This window comes from Dipodomys merriami, unplaced genomic scaffold, assembly GCF_024711535.1.
Source record: "Dipodomys merriami isolate MVZ:Mamm:240054 unplaced genomic scaffold, mDipMer1.0.p SCAF_16, whole genome shotgun sequence".
NCBI lineage: Eukaryota > Metazoa > Chordata > Mammalia > Rodentia > Heteromyidae > Dipodomys > Dipodomys merriami.
In genome coordinates this window covers 1,055,099-1,081,446 of record NW_027202937.1, presented here as the reverse complement: position 1 = coordinate 1,081,446, position 26,348 = coordinate 1,055,099, and the positions used below count along the sequence as shown (strand labels likewise).

General features: G+C 46.8%; 1 protein-coding gene across 1 annotated transcript; it reads left to right on the top strand.

Annotated features, from left to right (window-relative positions):
• Positions 1-465: 465 nt before the first annotated feature.
• LOC138827729 (adhesion G protein-coupled receptor F4-like) lies at positions 466-23,331 on the top strand. The gene is made up of 10 exons (XM_070023340.1): positions 466-640; positions 4,869-4,977; positions 5,818-5,878; positions 8,217-8,368; positions 9,857-10,108; positions 11,740-13,101; positions 16,056-16,097; positions 16,619-16,678; positions 20,240-20,296; positions 22,534-23,331. Exons 2-9 carry the CDS (start codon positions 4,891-4,893, stop codon positions 20,285-20,287), a joined length of 2,064 nt encoding a protein of 687 aa, XP_069879441.1. The 5' UTR covers positions 466-640; positions 4,869-4,890; the 3' UTR covers positions 20,288-20,296; positions 22,534-23,331.
• Positions 23,332-26,348: the final 3,017 nt, after the last annotated feature.

Here is a 26,348-nt window from a genome sequence, read left to right as displayed (position 1 = left end):
CCTTCTGGGTCGGCATTGCTCACTCCCACGGGAAGGTTCTTTGGCATGTTCCAGGCATGAATACCTCAGGGGGCCAGTTAGTGATGAGATCATGATTCATTGCTTCGTTTCTCAGTTCGCTTTCTCCAAGTTCACCACTGGTACTAGCAAAAGGCCATCATAAGTTCTTGGACCCATCACCCACAATCAGGGCGCGCTGTGGCATCTGCTCTCTCCTATCCTAATTACGTGGGCACGGGTACAACCCGTAGTTTCATGCAATCGTCCGAGATAAAAAATGAAGAATCAAAGGACAAACAAGTGACTCACTTTAATAGATTTGCTTCAGACAAGAGAAACCTGTAATTTCTCTTAGGCAGGCTTGACAGGCCCACGGTGGGATGAATCACACTCTTACACAAGTCTCAGAGCCGGGGCAGCTTCAGCGCTGTCAGAGTGGCTTCTTACCACAGCCAGTTGGTTCTCACTGGGTCCTCCTGAGCTCCCTGCTCTAGAGATGGGTCCTGGTCATTGAAGGGAGCCTGGGGTGTGAGTGTGGCCACGGTGATGGTGGGCAGGGTGGTGGGGCCTGCTTTCCGTACTGACCTCCCGGCTGGATGACCCTATGTCTCTGGGCTTCTAGATCTGCTTCTTGGACACCGTGAGTACCTAGCCCACACCAGCTGGACACTGTGAGTGCGTAGCCCACACCAGCCTCTTTGCTTTGGGAAGAGAGGAGTCTTTCTGTACTTAGTTGCATGGGGGGGGGGATGTATGGTTTATGATGGGATAGTCGGCTGTGCTTGATTTTTATTTTTATGTTTTTGCAAGATCCTTCTCACCATTTAGAAATGGGCTAGCTCAAAGCTGGAGAATTTCCTAAATCTTTTTTTTGGGTTTCTTTCCCATTTGTTGTTCTTCGTGGGCTCATCTGCTACGCAGGCTTAAATCGCTCACGCTTAGGAGTGCAAATGCAAGACAACCTGTCCTGCAGTTAGACTTTGTCCTTGTTCTGTCCTCTGTCCTGGCAAATTAAACTCCTTTCTTCTGGATGGAATTGAATGCAAAGCGAGAGTTAAAAGTAAATTCTCTTTTAGTGATATTGACGAAACTGTCTTTATAATAATGAATAAGAAAACATTTCTTTGGAACCGGGTACACTGAGTTCATGGGTAGGGCTGGGGAGATGGGGTAGAATAACGGAGGGGTGACATGATCCAAAGACATTGCTCCAAGAAAATGACATGTGGAACCGAAACCCCTTTGTACAACTACTTAAGAAATTCCAATTATTCTCGGATTCCGTTTCAAGGGCAGCGCTCTGGTCTTGAGAGGTTGGCGTGCGTGCTGTGTGGATGGCTTGGAACCCTGGTGGGGCCTCTCGTGCAGTCTCATTGGCTGGTGTTTTTCTCCTTCTCTGTTTTGGTACTTCAGGGGGCAGAACAGTTGCTGGCTTTATCAGTTTATTTTTTACTGCTATTTGAGAGGAGTCAGGATAGCTGGTGAGATGTCAGGATGGGATTGTCGAGACCTATCACAACTAGAATCCCGAGAGGCATCTCAGAAAAGACCCTGAGCTACAAAGAGCTGGCTGCAAGCCAAAGAGGAGATACTCTGTTTCTAAAGTCTCTAATATTTATTTTTCTCCTCTGCGTTCCATATAAAGTACCCCATCTACAGTGAAAGAAAGCCGCAGAGAGCGACTCATTGCCTTCTATTATGGAGACCTAAGAAGTTCTGGGTGGTAAACGCATACACAATTCATTTAGCCATCTGATCTTATAATGGGAGTTCTAGTTACACCACTGGAGTAGAGAGTGGTGATGGAATGAAGCCTAGAGGGCCCCCTGCACACGCACACGTGTGCACACACAACTCTGGATCACCTTGTTCTCAAGTCCCTCGCCCTTCTTTAACCCTCAGTTCACCTTTCAGGATGTCATGCCCATAAGACAAGCAGCATGTGTGAGTGACTCACTGTCTGCATGGCTCACAGAGCACGGGGAAGGGCGGGCGGGGCGGGGAGGGGGGTGGCTACCTCTCACCCCGCTGCGGTGTGGATCGGTGGAGAAGAACATACTCTTTAAAAGTGCTCCCTTTGCTGACAAATATCCCCAGGCTGTCACTGTAAGGCGTTGACATTGAGAAGTGTGAGAGCCCGCATTCCCTGCAGTCCTTCTGCATTGACTGCACTTGCAGTTCTGGGCTCACCTCTTCTTGTTTGTTTATTTTTTTCCTGGGAGTCCCAATGCCAGCTCCGGCCCAGCATGCTCAGCTGAGTTGGGAGTGCCCCTCCTCTGCGAGAGTCATCTGAGAATTCCATCCAACACACGCAGAAATCAACAAAACCCAGGCAGGCTGGCTGCAGCTTTGAACCCCAGCTCATTCACACACTCACTTCTAGGGAAGGCAGGAGGGATGGGAGAGAATGTTTACGAACACCAGAGCCTCTGAACCTGGGGGTGGGGGGTGGCGGCAGTGTCTTAAGTTGTAGAGACGGCATAGAAAGAGACACGGCAGACCTACTCGTATGGGTAGTAAGGTCTCCCTCCCCTCCCCTCCCCATTCCTCTCCCTTTCCATCCCTTCCTCTTCCCCTCTCCTCCTCTCCCCCTCCGTTTTCCTCCTCCCTGTTCTGTATAAAGTACTCCATGTACAGCAAAGGAAAGCCACAGAGGGTGACTCAGTGCCTTCTGTTATTGAGGCCTAAGAAGTACTGGGTGTTAAACGCACCATCAGTTAAGGATCTACCTTAAGACTGTTCACAGTGTATTTCATTAACTTACCGTGCTCACAAGAACTTTCCACCTACACCACAGGACCACTGATTCCATGCACACATCTGAACATTTTTGCAAACTCACTACCACCACACACATTGCCTGTCCTTCCTCTGTTTACTCACGGGAAACTTGAAACTCTAAGACAAGCGTGAGGCTCCCCTATAGGGGTCTGTGGCTCCTCTTTTCAGCTCAAGGCCCCTTGGACTTATGGAAATCTCTTTCAGGCTCAGTTCCACCCAGGAAGGGCCTGATGGCAGAGCAGTGGGCGGTGGCTGCTCCCTGGATAGAGATGGATCCCCGTCTCTGTCTATACTGGTGAGAGCTAGGCCTCACGCCCATGTGAGCTCTCCTCTCACCTGGGCCGTGGCTGGGCTGTGTTCCCAGTGGACACTGCTCACACCTGGTGCGCTTTCTGACAAATAAGAGGCACTTGAAAAATGGTTGGTAGATGGAATCAGTGCCTGTACTTCATGAGATGCAAGAGAAAACAGGCTTAGTAGTTCAAATAGTTTATAAACAGTAGACATAGCATTGTAACCTAGCTCTTTTTTTCCTGTTTTTACATATACTTATATTTGGGATCTAACTACCATGTAGGAGAGAAAACATGCACCCTTTGTCTGTAATTATTTTTAGGACTATCCATTTCCTTGCAAATACACAGTACGATTCATCCTGAAGGATAAATAAGATTCCATTGTATATCTGTCTATCTTATATATCATATCATATATGTCTGTCTGTCTGTCTCTGTCTCTGTCTGTCTGTCTGTCTGTCTGTCTGTCTGTCTGTCTGTCTCTCTCTCTCTCTCTCTCTCTCAGTTTTCTTAATCTACTAATCCATTGTAAGGCATCTTGGTTATCTCCCTAACTTGACTATGGCAAATAGTATAGCAATGAACATCAGTGTGCAAATATGCAACCTCTTACTGGCTCTAAAATCTGTATTTTTTTTTAGCTTTTGTTTTTAAAGAGCTGAGGACCAAACTCAGGGCCTTCTAATTACCTTGTAAATGCTCTTCCACCTCCTCTTTATCTGCATGCTGGTTTGTTCATCAGTGAGAGGAAGTCTCAGTGCATGCCCCAGTAGCAGAAAATTGTGCACACCCAGGTCACTTTGCCGCTTGTCTCCAGATGCATAGAGGAGCAGTACAGTGCAGGGCAGTAGTTCTCCTTCAGCCATGTTTGGCTGTGTCCCTGGAGACACTTGTGGCTACTGCACCTGCAGACTGAGGGGTTGCTACTGGGATCTATTAGGCAGAGGCTGGGGATACCATGAAGCGCCTTGCAATACACAGGACAGCCCCAACAATGAAACACCAACCAGCCCTGAATGTCAGTAGCCCTGAATGTCAGTAGATTAGAGGTGTCATTGTAGAGAGGATGCATGGCTCTCAAGCATGGCCACTGGGTTCAAATTCTGGACTCTTCCCACCCCTTAATTTTGTAGGACATGTTTGAATTATTTTTGCTGTTTAAGAAAGCAGTTGATGGCCAGGCGCCCGTGGCTCACACCTGTCATTCTAGCTACTCAGGAGGCTGAGATCTGAGGATGGAGATTCAAAGCCAGCCTGGGCAGGAAAGTCCATGAGACTCTTTTTTTTTTTTTTTTGGTTGGTTGTGGGGCTTGAACTCTGGGCCTAGGTGCTGTCCCTCAGCTCTTCAGTTCAAGGTGAGCGCTCTACCACTTGAGCTACAGCGCCACTTCCGGTTTTCTGATGGTTTATTGGAGATAGGAGTCTCACGGTCTCTCCTGCCCGGGCTGGCTTTGAACCGCGATCCTCAGATCTCAGCCTCCTGAGTAGCTAGGATTACAGGTGTGAGCCACCAGGGCCCGGCTTCCATGAGACTCTTATCTCCAATAAATCACTCAGAAAACCAGAAGTGGCACTGTGGTTCAAATGATAAGAGTGCTAGCCTTGAGCTGAAGAGCTGAGGGACAGCGCCCAGACCCAGAATTCAAGGCCCACAACCGACCAAAAAAACAGAACAAAAAAAGAAAAGAAAGGAACCCTCTGGAAGCAGATGCTTAGCCAGCTAGGTAGGTGCTCTGCTGGTATTGTGAAGTGAACACTTAGGGCTGACTCTGCCTTCTTTCTCTGTCACAGGTTAAAATCCTAATGTGCAAAAATGAAGGCCCAGGTCTCCTCGTTTTGCTGCTTGGTGCTTCTTCTGGTCGTAGAACGTTCCCATTCCAGATCCAAGATTCACCCAAAAGTAAGTGTGATCCACCCCTCTGAGATCTCCCAAGGAGAGCTCTCTGTTCCTCTGGTGGTCGAGAATTTGGATAAAGTACCACACCGATTTTAAATGGAATTTCAACTGCCTGTCATTTTATCCTTACTGCTAATAGCTTTGTAGAGCAGGAAACTTAGAAAAGCAACGTGAAGAGGGGGTCGGAACTTTCCCAGAGAGCATCAGTACAGTGCGCCCATCTCTAAGTGAGCCACAGCGATCAGGGACAGGCCCCGACGCAGAGGAGACAGTAGAGGTCCCACAGAAGAACAACCTAGATTCAGATCTTAATGTTGCTTCTCACTCATTACACAACCGTTCCACTTTTCTGACACTTAATTTTCTTATCTATAATATGAGGCTTGTTTTGAAAGATAACACAGTACAATAGAAGTAGAGATTTATGATCCCATTACTGCAATCCAATGTATATTTCTGGTATCTACTCGTTTTTCCTTTCTAGATAGTGGTGGGAAGACAGATTAGTTACCTTTCATCTTCCAGTGTACAGGCAGAGACAGGTGGGAATACAATTGTCATCTCTGAGCTCTTCCTGGATACTTAAAACTTGACAAAAGATGTGCCAATCTACGAACTTGACCTTCAGAGTTTGTGACCTCCAAGATTCCGTCCTGGAGGACAGTGTGTTCTCATTCATGTTCCTCCAACAAGTTTCTGCAATGCCATCCCACAGATCTGCCACAGTTTTCTTCCTAGTCCTGTACACATTTTCCCCTTCGCATTTACCTGGAACCTCTTAAGCTGAGAAGAGAGAGGAGAGAACCTCAATAAAGTGGACCCTTGTGAATTTATATTTTTCAGGATGGAGAGAAACTTCAAAGTCCCCCAGGGCCTGGGAATGCTAAGCCTGGAAGGACACAAGGTAAGTGGGCCTAGGCCCTTTGCTCCCATGTGGAGACAGGATAAGAAGAAAGGGAAGATGTGGATGTTACAGGCATGTCCCTGAACCATGAGTTTTACCAACAAAATAATACACGTGGATACCTTCTCCATATCGCTAGCCCTGATAGATTTTCTTACAATGATACCTTATCAATCACATAGCCAATGAAGCAAGTTCATGAATATTCACATGTGCCTTAGAATGGTAGTCAGCTGTTCATTTTCAAACCCCCAAAGGGAAATACATCTGTTGAAATTAATGAGCTCTCAGGGCAGGAAAAGGGCAAGATAACTTTCCTTCTTCCTTCAAAAGTATTATCAGCTTAAATGTATGGGACAACTGTGCATGATGTCTGTTAAAGCAGAGTGAGATGAATAAAATGGTGAGACTTGTTACTCTACATAAATAGGAAGTAAAAGAAGGAGGAGATCCTTAGGAGTAATTTATAGAGATTATGTAACAGCAGGAGTAACCAGATTCTGCACAGCCACAGTCAGGTATACTTTGGATGGCAAACACATCCCTATGTAAATATGGCACTGGAGAAGCAGAGGAGAGAAAGGTAGTCACTAGTTAGTGAGGCATGCATAATCACCTGGATCTACATGTTATGCATGATGATGAATATGAGCACACAAACATTTAGGTTGTGTAAGGTTTGGAACATACTGTGTCATCATCTCCGGCTAAATGAAGAGATTAAGAACTAATTTGCAGCAAATAATAGGTATACTTGGTGGACATCAAGGAAATGAGTGAACACGCTGGATTCCTTTTTCAGGGAATAGAGTCACTGTGCAAAGCTGCCCAGGTAATAAACATGGCCACACCTCTGGGCTTTCAGCCTGTTGGCCATACAGTGATACTGTTCAATGACTTTATAGCTCTCAGCATCATCTGCTTCTTTCTAATTTCACTGTCACAGTGATATGGCAACTCTCTTAGGATCGCGTCAGTGGACGTATTCATAGACCCTGTGTTTTGTCTGGTGCTAACCCATTCTGTCCCATGGATCAAAGTTCAGGAGCCACTGGTGTGGCCCATGACTATTCCCACTCATTTGTATACTGTCTTTGGCTGCTTTCACAATAGGAATGGCACAACTGAGTAGGTTCTACAGAGCTCCATGAACAGCTTCAGTGCCTCAACTCTTTACTCTCCAGTTTGAGTTGCCATTCTAAACAAACTTAAAAAAATAGATAGGATACCTAATTAAATTTAGATTTCAGATAAACAAGGAGTAGAACTTCATGGGTCATGTAGACACGAATACATTATGTATTACTGAGCTGAAGTTTACAGTCCATCCTCTTGATCTTCAGATCCTGTATTTCCAGATTTGCCTGCTATTGAAATTGGTTAGTAATGCACGCATCAGTCCTCAGGGTTTGGGGGTCATTCACAGACAGGCAGAGAGCAGAGAACAGTTGAATTGCCAGATGCGCAAGTTTCCCCTTGAGCTTGGACAGCGAGATACCCGACTTCTTTCTCATGCAGCAATGCTGTCATCTCCCAGTCAATGTGGCGTCACGGTGATTTTTCTGGCTTAAATGATCCCTGACCACAGGGCGCAATAGTCCTGTCCAGTGTTTTTTAAGCCAAAGAAGGCTGTGATGCGCTTCCTGGAGAAGATAGTGGTGGAAATAAACCTTTCTTATGTATGCAAGAGCTCTGCCCATGAACAGAATTGATCATGTATATTAAATAAAGTGCTCTCACACAGAAGCACACATGGAATCACCCAGGAATTGGCTCGTTGATGAAAATGTTATAGTAGGTAGCCTGAGATTGTCACATTGGCTCAGGATTTGCTAATTCAGGGTTCACGATAACTATTTGGAAAATAACTCTTGCGAATAATAATAATTGACCATATCTGAAAAGAAAATTAGTATTTGAAACGGGCCTCCTATATTTTATCAAGAACTCCCTTCACCCAGTTTTCTGCAGGAAAGCTTGCTGGTTCCTATTCTATGCTAGTGTCAATAATGAATCTCATCAGAATTTTCTGGTAACTCTCGTGCTATGTCTTTACAACCTGAACCTTCCTTCTTTTCCTCTCTTACTGTTCCCTGCCTTAGGCCTGTCCGAATGCTCTGCCAATTTCCTTTTCCACGTGCGCTCACTGGGCCTGGCCTCAGGCTTCACCATCCACCGATGAGCTCTAAGTTTTGCAGTACAGACAGTTTCATGTTACTGTCAAACCTCTGGGGAGCCATCCCCCCAAAAGATATCCCTCCAGAATGAATCAGATGCCCCTGTTAGACTGTGGACATTCTAGTTGTGTGTCTCACTTGGTTTTGTGTTTTTCTTTCAGAGGGATGCCACGGGTCCTGTGTCTCCTCTTCCACCTGCAGGGAGCCCTGTGCTAAACACTTCCGAGGACAAGTCGGGTTCACGTGTCATCAAAACACGTGGCAAAAATCCACCGAGACGTGCACCAGCCTATCAGTGGAAGCACTTTTTAAGGTGAGGATGCATTGGGAAGATGAGCTAATCACCTGGGATCAGTGGGGACACTTATAATCGGCTCTATTCTGCATGACAATATGTCTTAGGGAGGACTTGAGAAAATCTAGACTGGGCCAAATATGTCTTTCATCCAGCCAACTTTTCTTTTCAGATTCTTCCCTCCTAACTCCTTCCACTTCTTTTCTTCTGGTGTCTTTCCTAAAGGGAAGGGGACTCGAAACTTCTTTATGCTATTGTTTGGTCGTTAGAGGTTAAATTTTAGCTTGTGTGTGTGTGTGTGTGTGTGTGTGCGCACGCTAAAATTTGAACTCAGGGCCTCACGCCTGCTAGACAGGTGTTCTACCATCGAGTCATACCCCCTACCCTATTTTTACTAGTTCTTTTTTTTTTTGACACAGGATTTCACCTCCTGCCTGAGTTCGTGCTTGGACTTGATTCACTTATTTTATTTTCCCTGTTGTTCCTGGGGTGACAGGTGGGGTCTACTGCACCCACCTTTTCTCTGTTGAGAGGGAGTTTTATAAACTTTAGAACTGTGATACTCCTGATTTAAACTTCAGTGTAACTGGGATGCCAGGTGTACACCATTTTGCCCAACCTAGCTATGTGTTTAGAAGGGGGTCTTGTGAAGTCTTCAGCCCAGATGCCCTCAAATGTCAATCTTCCCATTCTTAGCTTTCCAAGTAGTTACGATTACAGACATGAGCTGCTGGTGCCCAGCTTAACTGTCACTTTTGTGTGTGTGTGTGTGTGTGTGTGAAAATACTGTACAGAGGGGTTACAATTACATGGGCAAGATAGTGAGTACATTTCCTATCAAGCATTGTAGCCTCCTCCTTTGTTTCCCCTCCCATCCCTTCCCATCTTCCCCTGCCCCCACCCAATCCTCTGCCCTCCCCCCCACCACCAAAGTTGTAAAGTTCGTTTTCAACATAACGACTTGTACATCTCATTGTTGCAATGGGTCCACCTGTATCCCTATTTAAACGATTTGTTTTTCCCCTTCCCCTCCACAAATTATACCGACATCAAATACAGTGAAAGCAGGGGTTATACCATGGGGGAGGGACTTACCTGTCACTTTTAAAGGTAAATACGTATGCTTCTCACACAAGTCACTAATTCATCCAGCTCAAGTTAAATTATAGTTGACATTTTCCTAGTGCTTTCAATACTTTGCCCAGAAGAAAGGAGAAATATGTGATCTGAAGGGAATTTTAAAGAAATCAGTAAATGCAACATATCTCAGTTAAAGCACCTGCTGTTACATCCTTCCATTTAGCAACCACTTCTTCTGTCTTCTCTCTGTGACCTCACCTTGCCTTTACTTCTCAGCACCCAACTTCCCTCAGGACCACGTCTGTCTCTACCTGTCTTCTCCATGTGCCTTCTCCGTGCCTTTGGTCTTCTCAGTTTGACACGTGTTAGGTACACTGCCATTTTTTTTAAATTGCCAGCAACTTTAGTTTTATTTTCAAACAACAGGACTCGAGTGGAGCGTCACAGCTTTCCTTGGCCTCATCGTCTATTCCTCTACACATTCTTGGCTTCCGAGCTCCACAGCCCATTGAGAACGTCGTGCAGGGAATCCTGCAGCACTGCCCCCTGGATTATTCTTGCATCATCGAGGCTGTGAGGTCGTCCGAGGCCACGTCGGGAAATATCGCCTTTGTAGTGGAGTTACTGAAAAACATCTCTGCGCACTTGTCTGAGGATGTCACTCAGGAGAAGATGCAGGTACTTGTCCTTAGTTTCATTAAACCCATTTCCTTTTCTTTAAACATTATACTTGAGGGGTTCAAAATGTGCAACAATTCCACAGCAACAACCGCAGACATTCCACTCAGCGCTGCACCTGGGCTCTTTCTATTTCACGGAAGAATTCAAGAGGTGAGAGGAGTTTTGAAAAATGCATAATGATAAGCAGGAGCCTTAGACTTGAGTCCATTCTAGTGTTTTCAAAAGAGCATTGTGTGGAACCCAGCTGCGCAGAGAAATGGGCACAGACAGGCCAGGTTTCAAGCAGACCTGCAGCACAGGGGCCGTGGGTAGCTCTGGGTTAAATGAAGTTAGCGAGCATCCTTCCGTCAGGACTCTCCAGAGTCTTCAGTGTGCTATCGAAGGGAGGAGAGAGGGATTAGGTATGCAGTATTTCTCAAGCTTAGATTGACATAGATCTGCTGCCCTGCCCCTCGATGACACAGCCAAGTGGGAAACGGGTTCTCTAACCTGTAATTTGGAAATGCTACCTTGGAGACAATCATAAAGCAGGTAAAAAAACCTTAGGTGCCATGCATACATTCATATATATGTATCTGTATCTGTATAGATGGGTGTATGTATATATGTATAAATAATATATAGATATATATATAATATAGATGTGTCTGTATCACATATATGTATACAGCAATCCAACTTTATTTGTGTATTTCTTACATACAGTGTTGACCAAGCATGCCCCCCCCAAAATTCAAAAACCAAAAAATAAATTTAAATTCCAGAACATGTGCCTCAAAGTTCAGTTGATGCAGAGGCCCTGAGTCAGCTCTGTCTCATCACCAACTGTCTCCATAGACTCCTTGCTCTTACTTTTGTGAAAATTTGCTTCCCCAATAGCAAATGGTCCTCCAAATCCCGAGGTAAACGTTACTGTGCTCACTTCGATAAAGTGAGGACTTTAGATTGGTTGGATGGTGGCAGGTCTTTAGTGGGAAAGGACTCAAACCTTTGCATTACAGCACTGAATTCTTCACATTGTCATCATGGATGGTTTTTCCTCAGATGAAGTCACCTTGGCACAAGATACTCATGGATACCAATAGCATATTGCATTATATTATCATATTATACACAGGCACACATACTCTATATTATATCATCTGTATTATATCATCTACCATTTTATCTGTAAAGCCATCTATGTATCTATCTATCTATGTATTTTGTTTGTATCTATCTATCCATCCATTCATCTATCTATATATCATCTATGTATCTATGCATCTGTGTATCTATCATCCATCTATATGTCTATCCATCCATGTATGTATGTATCTATCTATCCATCCATCTGTGTATCTATGTATCTATGTGTATATCTGTCTACGTATCTATCCATCCATCCATCCATCTCATACATTCCTTCTCTCTGTGTAGTCCTACTAATGTCAGATTCTAATGCCTGGGGAGTGTGGCGATAGGTCTACGAAGTACAAGAGGCCGTTACGCATCTCACGGTCTTGCCGTCTAGTAGGGTGGCGCAGGGACCCTGGGCGAGGGGACCCTGGGCGAGGGGACCCTGTCGTGTCTGCCGGACGCGCGGGGCTCGGCTCTCAGCCGCGCACGTCTCTCCTCCTCCGTTGCAGAGCTACAGCGCGCTGGCCAGCCACGTCCTGCAGCCCGCCGCCCTTTCCAACTGGGCCTACGTCCCGGACCGCAACGCCAGCTCGGACCTGCTGGAGGCGGCCGGCCGGTTCGCGGGGCGGCTCCGCCCGGAGGCCGACGGGGCGGAGCGCGCGGTGGCGGGGCCGCTCTTCATGCAGACCCGGGGCGCTCGCCTGCTGCGCAACGCCTCCCACCCGAGCCTGACCTTCTCCTGGGGCGCCAACCGGACGGCGGGGGGCGGCCTCCTGGGGCGGATAGACATCCCGCGCGGGGAGCTGCGGGGCCTGCCCCCCGGGCCGGCCCGGGCCGTGGGCGTGGCCTTCCCCACGCTGGGCGCGGTGCTGGGCGGCCCGGAGCGCGGCGCGGCCGGGACGGTGCTGTCCGTGGTGCTGCCCGAGAGGCTGCAGGAGGTGCTGCTCACCTTCGAGAGGAGCGGCGGCTCGCCCGACGGCCCGGCCCGGTGCGTGGGCTGGCACGCGTCCCGCAGGGCGTGGGACCCGCACGCGTGCCGCACCGTGTGGGACCTGCGCGGCCAGGTCGGCTGCTGCTGCCGCCGCTCGCAGGCCGTCACCTCCTTCTCCATCCTCATGTCCCCCGCGACGCGGACGGAGACGGCGCTGGGGTACGTGACGGGCGCGGCGCTCGGCGTGTCGGTGCTCAGCCTGGCGCTCTGCCTGCTGGCCGAGGCCCTGGCCTGGTCGCAGGTGGCGGCCACGGAGATCTCGTACCTGCGGCACGTGTGCATCGTGAACATCGCCGCCTCGCTGCTGGCGGCCGACCTGTGGTTCCTGGTGGGCGCGCACGCCCGCATCCAGAGCCGCGCGTGGTGCGTGGCCGTGGCCTTCTTCCGCCACCTCTCCTACCTCTCCGCCTTCTTCTGGATGCTCTTCAAGGCGCTGCTCATCGTCTACGGCGTCCTGGTGGTCTTCCAGCGGCTGCTCAAGGCGCGCATGCTGGCCGCGGGCTTCGCCGTGGGCTACGGCTGCCCGCTGGTGATCGCGCTGACCACCGTGGCCGTCACGCAGCCCCAGGGCGGCTACCTCCGGTGCGACGCCTGCTGGCTCGCCTGGGACCGCACCAAGGCCCTGCTGGCCTTCGCGCTGCCCGCGCTGGCCGTGGTGGCCGTGAACCTCGCCGTGGTGCTGGCCGTGGCCGTGGCCGCGCACAGGCCCTCGCGCGGCGGCGCCAAGGCCCGGCCCGCGGCCGCCGTGCTGCGCGTCGGCAAGACCGTGGCCCTGCTCACCCCGCTGCTGGGCCTCACCTGGGGCTTCGGCGTGGCCACGCTGGTGGAGGGCGCGCCCCTGGCCTTCCACGGCATCTTCGCCCTGCTCAACGCTCTGCAGGTACGTCCCGAGGACCCCGGTACGTCCCGAGGACCCCGGGCCTGCTGCGGCCCGGCCCGCCTCAGCCCGGCGGGGGAGGACTGGGCGCAGCGGCCTGGCCTTCCGGGCTCCTCCCCCTCCTCCCCCTCCCCTCCTCCCCCTCCTCCCCCTCCACTTCCTCCTCCTCCCCTTCCCCCTCCTCCCCCTCCTCCCCTCCCTTTCCTCTCCCTTCCCTCCCCTTCCTCCCCCTCCCCCTCTCCTTCTCTTCTCCTCTTCCCTCCTCCACCTCCTCCTCCTCCCCCTCCCCCTCCTCCCCCTCCTCCTCCTCCTCTCCTCCTCCTCCTCTCCTCTTCCTCTTCCCCCTCCTCTTCCTCCTCCTTTCCCTCCCCTCTTCCTCACCTCCTCCTCCCTTCCCCACCTTGTCTCCTCCTTCTCCCCCTCTCCTCCTCCTCCTCCTCTTCTCCTCCTCCTCCTCCCCCTCCTCCTCCTCCTCCCCCTCCTCCTCCTCCCCCTCCTCCTCCTCCCCCTCCTCCTCCTCCCCCTCCTCCCCCTCCCCTTCCTCCTCCTTCTTCTTCTGTTGGCCCTGGGGCTTGAACTCAGGGCCTGGGCACTGTCCCTGAGATTTTGTGCTCAAGGCCAGCGCTCTACCACTGAGCCACAGCTCCACTTTCCGCTTCTTTCTGGTGTATGTGGTACGGAGGAACCAAACCCAGGGCTCCATGCGTGCAAGGCAGCCCTCTACCACTGAGCATTCCCAACCCCCATCGTTATTATTATTTTTAAAAATTCTAGTAAAGGTGATTACAGAGGGGCTACAGTTACATGAGCCAGGTAACGAGTACATTTTTTTAAACTTTCCTTTTTGAACAGTCACCCCTCCCTCATTCTCTCCCCATTTCCCCCCTCCCCAGCCCTCCCCTCCTGGTTGTACAGCTCCTTTCCCGCGGAGTGTCTAGTGGGTGTCACTGCTGAACGGGGCACCTTTGTCCCCTCATCTCTGTGCTTCCCCTTCCGTTCCCCAGATTAGATAAACTTATTTACAAGACGAAGAGAACAGAGATAAAAACAGCAACAAAAGGGAATAAACTAGAGAGAAAAAGAAAGAAAGGAAGAAAGAAACAGAAAGAAAGAAAGAGAAAGAAAGGAAGGAAAGAGCCACAAACAGTACAATAATAATAAAAACCCCTCTTGTTTCTGCTTCTTGGAGTTCCTGTTGATCGGCATCATTTGACATGATCATCATTTGACATGATCATGTGTATATTTGACTGAAACATCTCTCAGTCTGTGGATGGCCAGATTGGAATTAGCAGATCAGTGCAGATGCCTGTGAATTTCCTTCCTTTTCTCTTCCCTGGTGATCCACCTGTGTCCTTCCTATAGGTTCAATGTTGGAATTGACCTTGTCTTAGTAAGGACTATTTTTGGATCAGGCATCTGTGAAACTACACTGGCATTGTGCCTCCAAACAAGCACAACTTTATCCTTTCTCTAGCTTGGGAACTCGAGGGGAATAGCCATTCTTCAATAGAATGAACAATAATAGTCCTTGACCATGGGATGTCAATCAATCAGGAGTTTTCATACATTGCTATTCCCTGCACAGTAAGTGATGTAAATTGTTAGTTATGGCAGTAGACCTTGCTGTAGGCCCTGAGTCTTGGGTAAGTAACTTTTGATCTGCAAAGTAGAAATAAGGATCTAGAATGGATTCTATTGTCTTCTCACACAAGGATTGAGAAGACCGTCTCAAAGTTGTGTCAAAGTGGTTTTACTCCCTCCTGCTCCTAAGCCTGCACCTTTTGGCTATCACTAGCCAGACTGTTTTCTGGATCTATGAGTAATAGAAAATTTGGCAAGACCGTAGCCTTAATTATGCTTTTAATTGGCAGTTGGCAAACTACAGCTTGCCAACTCTTTTTGTAAATAGGGCTTTTCTGGAACACACTCCTGCTCCTTTCTTGACCCTTTCTCTTTGATTGCCTTTGAGCAACAAAGACACATTTCAATAGTTCCAGAAGTGTAGGTCCTGCAAAGTCTAGAACATTCACTATCTGTACCTTGTGGAAAAAGCCTAAGTATCATTACTTAAACAACGCAGCAAAGGCATTGCTAGGAAGGTGTCACTAACAGACTGGTGGTAGTGATGATGTTTGTTTTTGCTTTGGGTCTTTTTTTTCTTGGATTCACATAAATTCCCTACTCTTGAAGAGGCTGTAGTGACTAATAATAATCTCATCTTTTTTTCCCTCTTACTTTACAACTTAATTCAGCTGCTAGAATTTTTGTTGTGTATTTCTTTTTCAGAGAATTTGTGTTTCTCTTTTCTTGATAGGAAGACAAAGGCCAAAACACTTTCAGTTACATAGAAATCTCTTTCCTCAGACCTGTATGTTAAAATAGATTTATTTCTGGCTACCTGATCAATGCTTCTTCATCCTGAAACGCTCCTTAGGTCATGTGGAGATACTCTTGACCTCCCAGATCTTTGTAGATTTCCTTGTCTTTAATGCAGAAAGTTCCCCTACCATAGAAGACCCTGGAGTTTCCTATTTAGAGAATGTCAAGTACACCTGTATAGACTAGAACATGAGGTTCCTTTTCCTAAGACAAATCCCACGATGGTGATTTGTCAGTATCCAGGTTCCACGCCACGCCACGTGTATCGATGATCACCAGGCAGAATAGCTATGTAAATATTTGGAAAGGAAGTGTAAGATTTTGCCAGATCAAAGACCTGATGTCTGTCGTCATTTATTTTACAAACACCAACCACCCACAGGCTCAGCCCCCCCAGGTGGTCCTCACCCAGGGGAGGAGGGAGACTCCACGGAATGACCCATCCACATTCGTGGAATCATAGTGCTGTCGCACACATGCTGTCCCCAAGGCTAACGGGAGGAACAGCGTGGAAACCACAGCTGGGGTGCTGTCTGAGAAGCAGCTCCTCACGGTTCTGTTGCGCTTCCCCACAGGGCTTCTTCATCCTGCTGTTCGGAACCATTATGGACCACAAGGTAATACCCATCACAGCAGCCATTTCCCACGTGGCTAAGGGAAGCAGGGCTGAGGTGGTTTTGGCTGAGGTGTGATGGCGGGGAGCCCGGTTGTCAGGAGGACGTGGATATCAGCCTTCAGGCTGGCAGAGAGAACCAGATTCTCTTGTGTGCCTCATGGAGTTGGAAGGAGGCTGTGTATGAGTGCTGTCAGTGAATGAATAAAACCAGGATGACATGGCAGATGGGTTCTAAAGGGAGTGACAACTAAGCTCAGCGTTCATCCCAAGGGTTTATTCACAAAACACTGCTCATCAAAAAATACTCTATACTCAACACTGATACAGTTTTTTTTAATTTAATTTAAATTTTATTTTTTTAAATTTAATTTTTTTTAAATTTAATTTTTAATTTTAATTTTAATTTAATGTGGGTGTGGCTGAGGTTGCTGGTCTCAGAGTTTCAGGAGTCAAGTCTGAAGCTTGGGAATCCTGTTGTTTCTCTGACATCTTTGAAGCATTCTCACTGTCCTTGCTTTCCAGATAAGAGATGCTTTGAGGATGAGGATGGCTTCACTGAGGAGGAGATCCAGGGCGGCGGAGGTGAGTCCCCCCCTCCCCCCCTCCGCCATCCACTACCCACACTGGGGTTCTAGTTATACAGACTTAACCAAAGCAGTTCAGGACCCAGGATTTGTGAGCAAATAGAACCAACAAGACATTCCAGGCTCACTTAGTTCTTTGTTTTATCAAGTTGAAGTATTCTGCTTATGCAGAAGATGAGAACATATTCTTGTTTTGAAAAAAATTATTTGTTTTTATTGTAAAGGTGGTGAACAGAGGGGTTGCAGTCACGTAGGTTAGGGCACGAGCACACGTCTTTTTGAAGGGTGTCACCTCTTCACTAATTTTCTCCCAGCTTTTTCCCTCCCTACTCTTCTCCCCCACAAGTTGTATAGTTCAAGCTGTATTTGTTCACCCTTTGTTCCACCATTTCTGTGATCTCCTTACCCTCTCCCAAACAGATAAACTTACATGCATGACAAAAGGTACAGAAATAAAAAAACAGCAACCAAGGAGAAAAGAACAAGCAATTTCCATTTTGTGGAGTTCATTTCAATAAACATCCTTTTATATGATCATATGCACATAGCTCTTGAGCCTTTGTGATCCTCTCCTAAGAATATCTTGCTTTGGCTTCACTGTGTGAATGTTTAGAGTCCTGTTTATCATGTCCAAGTGTAATTTTTGGTCTTTTACCATCCATTGTGTTTACTTGTAGATTTATAGGCACATTCTAATTACCACAAATGAAGGAAAACATGCAACTAATGTTTCTTTGGGTTTGGCTTACTTCAGTTACTATGATTATTTCCAAGTCCTTCCATTACCTTACAAATGAGACAGTGTCATTCTTTCTGATGGAGGCATAGAATCCCATTGCATATATATACCACGTCTTTTTGATCCATTCACCCACTGAAGTGGCATCTAAATTGATTCCATATTTTGGCTATTGTAAACAATGCTTTAAAATGAACATGGTAATACTGTTAGCTTTATTGTGGCATTGTTTGTGTTCTATTGGACGAATGCTCAGGAGTGGAATCGCTGGGTCATAGGGGAGCTTTGTGTTTAGTTGTTATTGATTTTTTGTCGGTTGTGGGGCTTGGATGCTGGGCTTGGGCGCTGTCCCTGTGCTCTTCAGCTCAAGGCGAGTGCTCTACCACTTGAGCCACAGCACCACTTCTGGTTTTCTAGTGGTTTATTGGAGATAAGAATCTCACAGAGTTTCTTGTCCGGGCTGGCTTTGAACCATGATCCTCAGATCTCAGCCTCCTGAGTAGTTAAGATTACAGCTGTGAGCCACCAGCGCCCAGTGTGTTTAGTTTTTTGAGGAACCTCTATACTGCTTTCCAGAGTGGTTGAACAAGTTTACATTCCCAACAACAGTGTAGTAGCATTCCCTTTGGCCATATCCCAACTAGTGTCTGTTATTGTTAGTTTTCTCTATAATGGCCATTCTAACTGGAGTGAGGTGAAACCTCAATGTTGTTTTGATTTTCATTCCTTTATGTCCAGAGATGTTGAACATTTCTTCATGTGTCTATTGGCCATTCTTACTTCTGCTCCTGAGAAGTCTCTCTTTAAGTCTTTAGCCCATTTATTAACGGAGTCATTGTTTCTTTGAGGGCTTGTTTATGGGGGGTTTAATTTTTTTGATCTCTATATTTTACATATGAGGCCCTTGTCCGATACATAGCTAGTAAAGATTTTCTCTCATTCGGTGGGCTTTCTCCAAATAGGAGTAAAGCTACCCCTCTTTGCAGATGATGTGATCCCATATTTGAAGAACCCTATAGATTCCTCTCCCAAGTTATTTGGGCTGATTGGAAACTTTGGCAAAGTAGCAGGGTATAAAATTAATGCACAAGAAGCAGTAGCTTTTCTGTATGGCAACAATGAGAAGATGGAGATTGAAGTCAGGAAAGTAATTCCATTTGTAATAGCCTCAAAAAAGTACAATACCTAGAAATTAACTTCACCAAAGATGTGAAGGATCTCTATTATGAAAAATTTAAAAATCTGAAAGAAGAAATTAAAACAGATTTAAGGAAATGGGAAAAAAAGACTCCATGCTCCTGGCTTGGAAGGATTAACATTGTGAAAATTGAACAGAGCTATCTACAGATTCAGTGCAATACTCATCAACAAAATCCCAACAACATTCTGCAATGATATAGAGAAAGCAAGCTAAAAATTCATATGGAATAGTAGAAGACCCCGAAGAGCAAAAACAATCCTTAGCAGGAAGTATAATGTTGGAGGAATATCAGTACTAACTTTCAAACTATTACAAAGCCATAGTAATAAAAAAAAATAAGAGTGATAATGGCACAAGAATAGGTCTGAGGACCAATGGAATCAAACAGAAGACTCAGAAATTAACCTATAGACTCATAGACACCTAATATTTGATAAGGGAGCCAAGAGCACAGGTTGGAAGAAAGAGCCCCTTCAACAAATAGTACTGGCAGAATTGGCTATACACATGCTGAAAACTGAAGCTAGATCCTTATATGTCACCCTGCACCAGAATCAATTCCAAATGGTTCAAAGGCCTCAGTGTAAGGTCTGATACCGTGAGCGTATTACAGGAAGGCATAGGAGAAACACTAGGGTTCTGGGGCACAGGTCTAAACTTCCTAAGTAAAGATCCAGAATCACAACACATCAAAGAAAGACTAGATAAATGGGGTTGCATCAAATGGAAGAGTTTCTGCACGGCAAAGGATATAGCTAGCAAGTTAAACAGAATATACTCTTTGAGAGAACTTTGCATGTAGACTAACTTTCCATTTGACTTTGGGTCCATTGAGATGATAACCAATGGGATTTATAAGATTTGCAAATCACAGATTTCGAAGAAATGAGAGCCACCACATGAGAGTTGAGTCAGAAGCTAGATTCTAGTCCAACTCACTCTTTTTACAGGAAAGGAATATTAGGCCCAGAATAATGAGTGGGATAATGGGGAAACATTTGTCCTCAAATCCCTTTCCAGTCTATGTGTTGAAGGCTCCTTCTAGCACATGACATTCCTTTGCATGTCGTACCCATGAATTGATAGATCTTACAAAACCCTTTTGGCCTGGCCATCTGTCTTTTAAGATAAAAGCTATATTTGCCAACATTTCTTTATTCCTTGGAAGATATTTGTTCAACTGATAGATTAAGATTAGGATATACTGCTTGGAAACAAACTATCTGACTACTGTGAGAACCACCATTTACAGTAGGGCAGGACTTGCTTAGTCTGACTTTTTGTACCACAGTTCATCAGTTTTAAGACAGGCATCATGTTCTTCACCTTTTGACATTTCTGAAGTTGGAATCTATCTTGCAATCAATTAAATATGTCCTTCGTTTCCTTTTCTTTTTGTAAAGCATGGAAACAATGATGTTGCTCCCAGTATAACATTGAGTGATCTATAATCATTTAATCGTCTGTGGCCATGTCAGTTTGGGAAGTTCTTGCTTTATGTCTCCGTTTTCTCATGTTTATCCTCAGGCAGGCTGTATATAAATATCAATGAACATCTCCCCTTTGCCCCAGTGTCATTACTCACTGTCAACTCTGCCGTTTCCCCCACCCCCATTTAGAATGCATCGTTGAGTCCAACCAATGGATCAAGATTAATGAATCACTGAGGGTGAAATGTGAGTATTAAGGGCCAGGAGAATCTTCCTTTGAGAGTTCTCTTGAGTTACTTACTGTTCCTGTGAGCCAGGGGCACATACCTTTCCAAAAATGGACACTTCTTCATTGCCTTTCATGCTGAAATGGGAATGTGCAGTTTTCTGTAAGCCTGCGTTATTTGAATTCACATGAGTAGATTAAGTGTGCATCTACTCTGTGTCCTCCATGAGAGGATACCGCTATGGAGAAGGCAGCTGATCTGACCACCCTGCTCACACCTGAGTTCCATCTTGTGGCTGAATGGTGACACGTATCAAGACCTCATTGCTGACAAGGAGGACACGATGACTGAAATCACAGAGCAACGAGGCCTGCCTCTCCCTAATGAGGCTGGACCCAGCATCATTCCGAAGGAAGTTGTGGGCGGGGTTGTGGCCAATCAGCTGCCTTCTCTAAGGCAACCCGTGATACTTACAGCCCTGCTGGTGAAGCCAGGGGAAACATTGCCAGCTAACTACCAAGGAGAACAGCTAAGCTCAGCAAGGGCAACCAGCAGTGTGAGTGGTTGCAGGTAACCTGGTCAGGCAGGATCAGCCTTTGTAATGGTTCTGCTCTGGTGAGGGCTTCTAGTTGCTCTACACGGGTATAAATAAGTGCAGGTTAATTCTTCCTCACCATTTGGCAGTAGCTATATACTCCTTTGCATTCCTTCCTTCTCTGAGTCATGGACCAACCATTTCTTGAACTATGAGTTAATATAGGGGCTGAACCATCTTATAGAGCCGAAGACACCAAGTTAGAAGAGCTATTAAGGTTCCTCCCATGTTGCAGATCCTACCAACATGACGTGCTGGTGTGGGGCACTGACACAGGCCCAAGGCAGAGGGGGGACGTGTAGGAGGGTCTCTCATCTGCGTGGAGTATGCAGGGCATAGACTGCACCCCGCGAGGGCATCGCAGAAAGCCGGACATGTGCTGGCACAGTATCAGCGTGATCAGCCGCACCCGGGCACTCCTCAGGGAGCCCTTCTCCGACTTCCTGCTTCTGAACCGATGAAGTAGGGGAGGAAAAGCAGCGCACATCCTCCAGCGCGGCCTCTTCCCTCTGGACTTTTCTCAGTGATGGAGGCCTGTGACTTTATTCACACTCCCCTCCATGTAATTCTCCTCTCGCCTCTCCTCTCTCCTCTCTGTCCCTCTCTCCTCTCTGTCCCTCTGTCCCTCTCTCCTCTCTCCCCCTCTCTCCTCTCTCCCTCTCCATCTTTCTCCTTCCTCTTCTCCCTCTCCCTTTCCCTCTCTCTCTCCCCCCTCTTGATATCCCCCTCAGATTTCTTATCCCTTGAAACACAACTATATTGAAATTATGCCAGTTTACACTCCTATAAATGTTTTCTGACAAGGGAAAGGAAATATTCCGTGTTGCTAGAGATATGGATAAACTTAAAGAAGAAAACTTAACCACAAGCTGAGGTAGGCTGCGTTTTAGGGCCATTGCTCCGATTAGCCAAGTTGTGAAGGCAAAAGGAAAACGTCCTTGACGGACATGAATAGAAAACGTCCTTGACGGACATGAATAGTGCTTCCGTGGTGTACCCATGTGTGGTAAGAGAGCAAAACCAGCCCTTTTGCTCATCTGGGACAAGTCATAGTGGCCCAGACTGACCAAAACACCCACCATACGCCTTCATCCCAAAGTCTATTATGACTGGACCATCTCCCCAAATCACCGGACACTAACGTGCAGCACCAGCTGCGTTTCTACCACTCCTCTGTAGCTGCCAGTGATCAGTTATAACGGCCACACGGATCTTCCCTGATCTTATCAGTTGCCAGAATTTAGGAATAATACATAGTAAAACCGTCACGGCCAGTGTCCTATCATGGAAGTTCCTATCATGTTCCTGTTTTCTTAGGAGGAATATTTTGAGAGTTGAGTACCCACATGCTACCGCTTGCATTTGTGGCCAAGAAGGAAAGAGATTAGGCTTTTAACTCCACTCAATCCAAGGCCCTCTGACCCCGTCTGCCTCTCGTGTGATCTCTTCTTCTTTTTATCCATGGAGGTCTTCATCTCTTACACCACTTTTGCTGCTGATAGCAATTATATGGCTGATGGTTGTCAATGACGGGGACCGCATGGGAGCGGCTCATCCAGGAGCAGGTGTCCTATTTTAAGAACAAATTAAAAGTGGCCTCAGTTGGTGGTGTCTTGGAAGAGAGAAGATATTAACAGGCATCAACCCCGCTTATTTCGCAGGTCAAGCTGGTCCCTGGTGTCCATGACGACACTTGTGGAGAAGCTGATTCCGCTGAGATGTGTGGAAACACGATCGATAATTTTCAGTAACCGAGGAAGATTACCAGAAGTCAACGAAGCCTTTAAATGAGATGGTGCAGCGCGGAGCCCGGGACCGTCAACACTTGGCAGGCGATGGAGAAAGTCTAATTGTGGCTGCGGATGAGCTGTGTGATGCGGCTGTCAAACCGCCTCTCGCCCAGTTCCATTTTAGGAACCGCCTAACTTGCCTGGCCAGAGAGTGTCTAATTTAAACTCCAATTTACCTGTGTGAGTCGAAATGACTCAGAATGTGTAAATAAAATAGCCATGAGAAGTCAGGGGTTATTTCATGCATCCCCATGGCTGGTCTTCTCAGAACTGAGTCCTTGGGTGGAGAGGAAATTAAGAGCTACAGGACTGATTTGGTTGGGGTGGTGAGCAAAAGCAGCGTCTCAAGGCAGTTAGAACATTTCCCTTGACAATTGACAGAAAAGATTATTTAAAAATGAAAGGTAAACTTTTTTTTTGGTCAGTTGTGGGGCTTGAACTCTGGGCCCGGGCGCTGTCCCTCAGCTCTTCAGCTCAAAGCTAGAGCTCTATCACTTGAGCGATAGCACCACTTGCAGTTTTCTGGTGGTTTATTGGAGAGAAGAGTCTCACGGACTTTTCTGCCTGGGCTGGCTTTGAACTGCAATCCTCAGATCTCAGCCTCCTCAGTAGCTAGGATTACAGGTGTGATCCACCGGCGCCCAGCTTTTTTTTTTTTTTTTTTTGCCAGTGTGGGGCCTGAACTCTGGGCCTGGGTGCTGTCCCTCAGCTCTTCAGCTCAAGGCTAGCACTTTACCACTTGAGTCACAGCGCCACTTCCAGCCTTTTCTGCTTATGTGGTGCTGAGGAATCGAACTCAGGGCCTCATGCATGCAAGGCAAGCACTCTACTACTGAGCCACCCTGCCATCCCCAAAAGGTAAAACTTTTAGCCATGGAGAAATAGAGTATGGTTCCCACCCACCCTCCCTCCCTCCCTCTCTTCTTCCCTCCCCCCCTCTCTTCCTCCCTTCCTTCCTCCTTTCCTTCCTTCCCTCCTTCCTTTCTCCCACGCTTCCTTCCTTCCTTCCTTCCTTCCTTCCTTCCTTCCTTCCTTCCTTCCTTCCTTCCTTCCTTCCTTCCTTCCCTCTTTCCTTCCTTCCTCCCTTCCTTCCATCTGCCTACTTGTGCTTTCCCAAGTCACTCAGGATAACAGGCAGTGACCACTGTGCTCAGCCACTGATTGAAAGGGAGTCTTGCAAACCGTTAGAGTTGAGTTGGCCTTGTGCTGCAATCGCCTGATCTCTCTCTTCCAAGTACCAAAGATGGAAGGCTTGAGCCATTGTGCCTGAAAGTACCGATTCTTTAAAAGGAAGAAATACTGGTTACATTCCTCGTGGGTTTAGTATCCTGGATAATCCAGGATACTCTTTGCATCTCAAGGTTCTGAATGTTAATCTATTATGCCTTTGCTAGGCAAGCTTCACATCCAGGAATTCCTGATAGATTAGCTGAGATATTCTTGGGAAAGTAGCTTAAAGGAAGAAAGGGTTCAGCTGATGCATGCTTTTGGAGGTTTTGGTCCACAGTTGGCTCCATTGTTTCTGGGCCCTGGTGAGGCAGAGGGTCATGGTGAGGGTGTGGTGGAAGGACAGAGAGACATAGCGGAAGGACATGGCAGAGACAAATTGCTTACCTCGTGGTGTCTAGGAAGCAGATAGAGACCAGAGGGCTGGGAAAAAAGGCAGACCCTCAAAAGGCATGTCCCCGGTGACCTGCATCCTGTGACTAAGCCTTATATCCTAATTTCCATGACCTTCCAATAATGACATCAAATTAGGAGTTTATCTGTAGATCAAGCCACTGATTAGATCAGAGTTTGCATGATCCAGTCACAAGCCCAGAGCTCTGACTCTGAGCATGACATTGGGCTGATCAAGATGTGTGTATCGAACACCTAGGGGGAAACTGAGGCTGGGTGAGGTCATTATGGCTGGAAGGTGACAAGTCTGCCTTCCAAGGACATTACCTTCCTTTGGACATTTTATTTTGGTTATTATCTTTTAAAAACAAATATGAATACCTCCCTCTCTTGAGCTTCAGCCTGATGTCCACCTTGGCATTTGTCCAAGTCCTCGGCCCGAGGAGCAGGAGAAGAACTTGAAGATAAGGAAAGCAAGGGGCTCACATTCAGGAGGTCGGTGTAAGACGGTACTGTCCCTGGCGTTCAACTCGCATTTGTGAGGGAAAGTACATGAACGAATCCAGGAGAAGATAGCGTCTCTCTGGGGCTGGACAGTCATTTTCATTCATTCGTACTATAGATGGTAGTTACAGATGGTAGTTACAGCCATGTCTGCACGAAGGCTGAGAAAGAAGAGCCAGCGGGTATTCTGCTACATAAACCCGCAAATCTAATACCAGCTTCACCCATTCACTTCAATGTTTCTCTTCTCTCCTTTGGAAATGTTCATGCTATTTCACAACATTACTTGACCCAGCTAGACGACAAGGTCAAGAAAAATTTTGATAAAACAGCCAGCCTAGATGGAAGAAAATTGAGAAAATAGAGGCCCATGTGTTCTCCACCTTCTCACAGTTATGGGGATGGGGTCAAAACCACCTTGGAGAGGAAGAGGTTCTCCATGGATTCTCCTACAAGGGCTTCCTTTCAGTGCTTTCATTGGTGCTCTGAACAAGGCAATTCACTTCAGTCTGCCTTGTCAGTCAGTTCGCCTTTCTGCTTTACATAAGTATACTGTCTGGAAGGCCTCTTGATGATCTTTTTCTTCCCCTTAACTTATAATATTGAACTTTCTGATGGCTGCAAGTGATTTTTTTTTAGCATCCAATTAAAAGCTGAGTCTACTGGGGACTGTTTGAGCACAACCGTCTAAACCCATCAACAGGTGGATGATATTCACACATTTTAAGTCTCTGTGAAACAAGAACGGAACGTGCAAATATAAAGCAAATTGTCAGTTTCTATAATGGCTTATTTCCCATCCTATTTCTTCATGTATTGAACCTAAGTAACCTGTGTGTGTGTTTGCTTTTGTTCCTTTTCTAAAATTAGCTTCTATTTTATTTTATAAAAGAAAAATAAATGTAAGAAGGAAACAAAGTCTCACCTACCCATTGCTTAGCCCCACATGAATGATACTATATCTTATTGATAGGTAATAGATTTATCTATGAATCATAATTGCTCCCTTGCATTCTATGATTGTTCCCTTCTATTTCAGCGGTAGAATGTTCTACAGTTTTGTGGGTAAATGCCACGTACCTTCTGCTTATTTCCTTCTACACGGAATAAATATATTATCCATCAACAAAGTGTGACCTCTGTATAGATTAGCAATGCAATCACATTTCTGAATTGCCCTTTGAGTGGCTTTTCTTAGGGCAATCTCATTGACTATATTGGCATATTAATTATGTGTGTGTGCGCGTGTGTGTATGCACTTGTAGATGCAATAGAGTCTAAGTGAACAGTCTGCAAGACAAAACAGAACGTGGCACAGAAGAGTCTTAGGAAGGCCGGGGAAGATAGCCACAGTGGCCTGGGGAAATTGAAAATGCAATGAAGGAGCTGGCTGTGGAAAGGAAGCTTGGCTCTCAAGTGTGGTGTTAGGAAGCGTTCCAGATGGCTCTGCGCATGCTCAGGCCGCCTGGCCTCCAGCAGGGAGGAGGAGCCAGTGAGGGGCTGGGCTCTGGCTCCTGAATTGCCCCTGGAAAGGACGGCCAGCCAGAAGCACAATTGAGTCC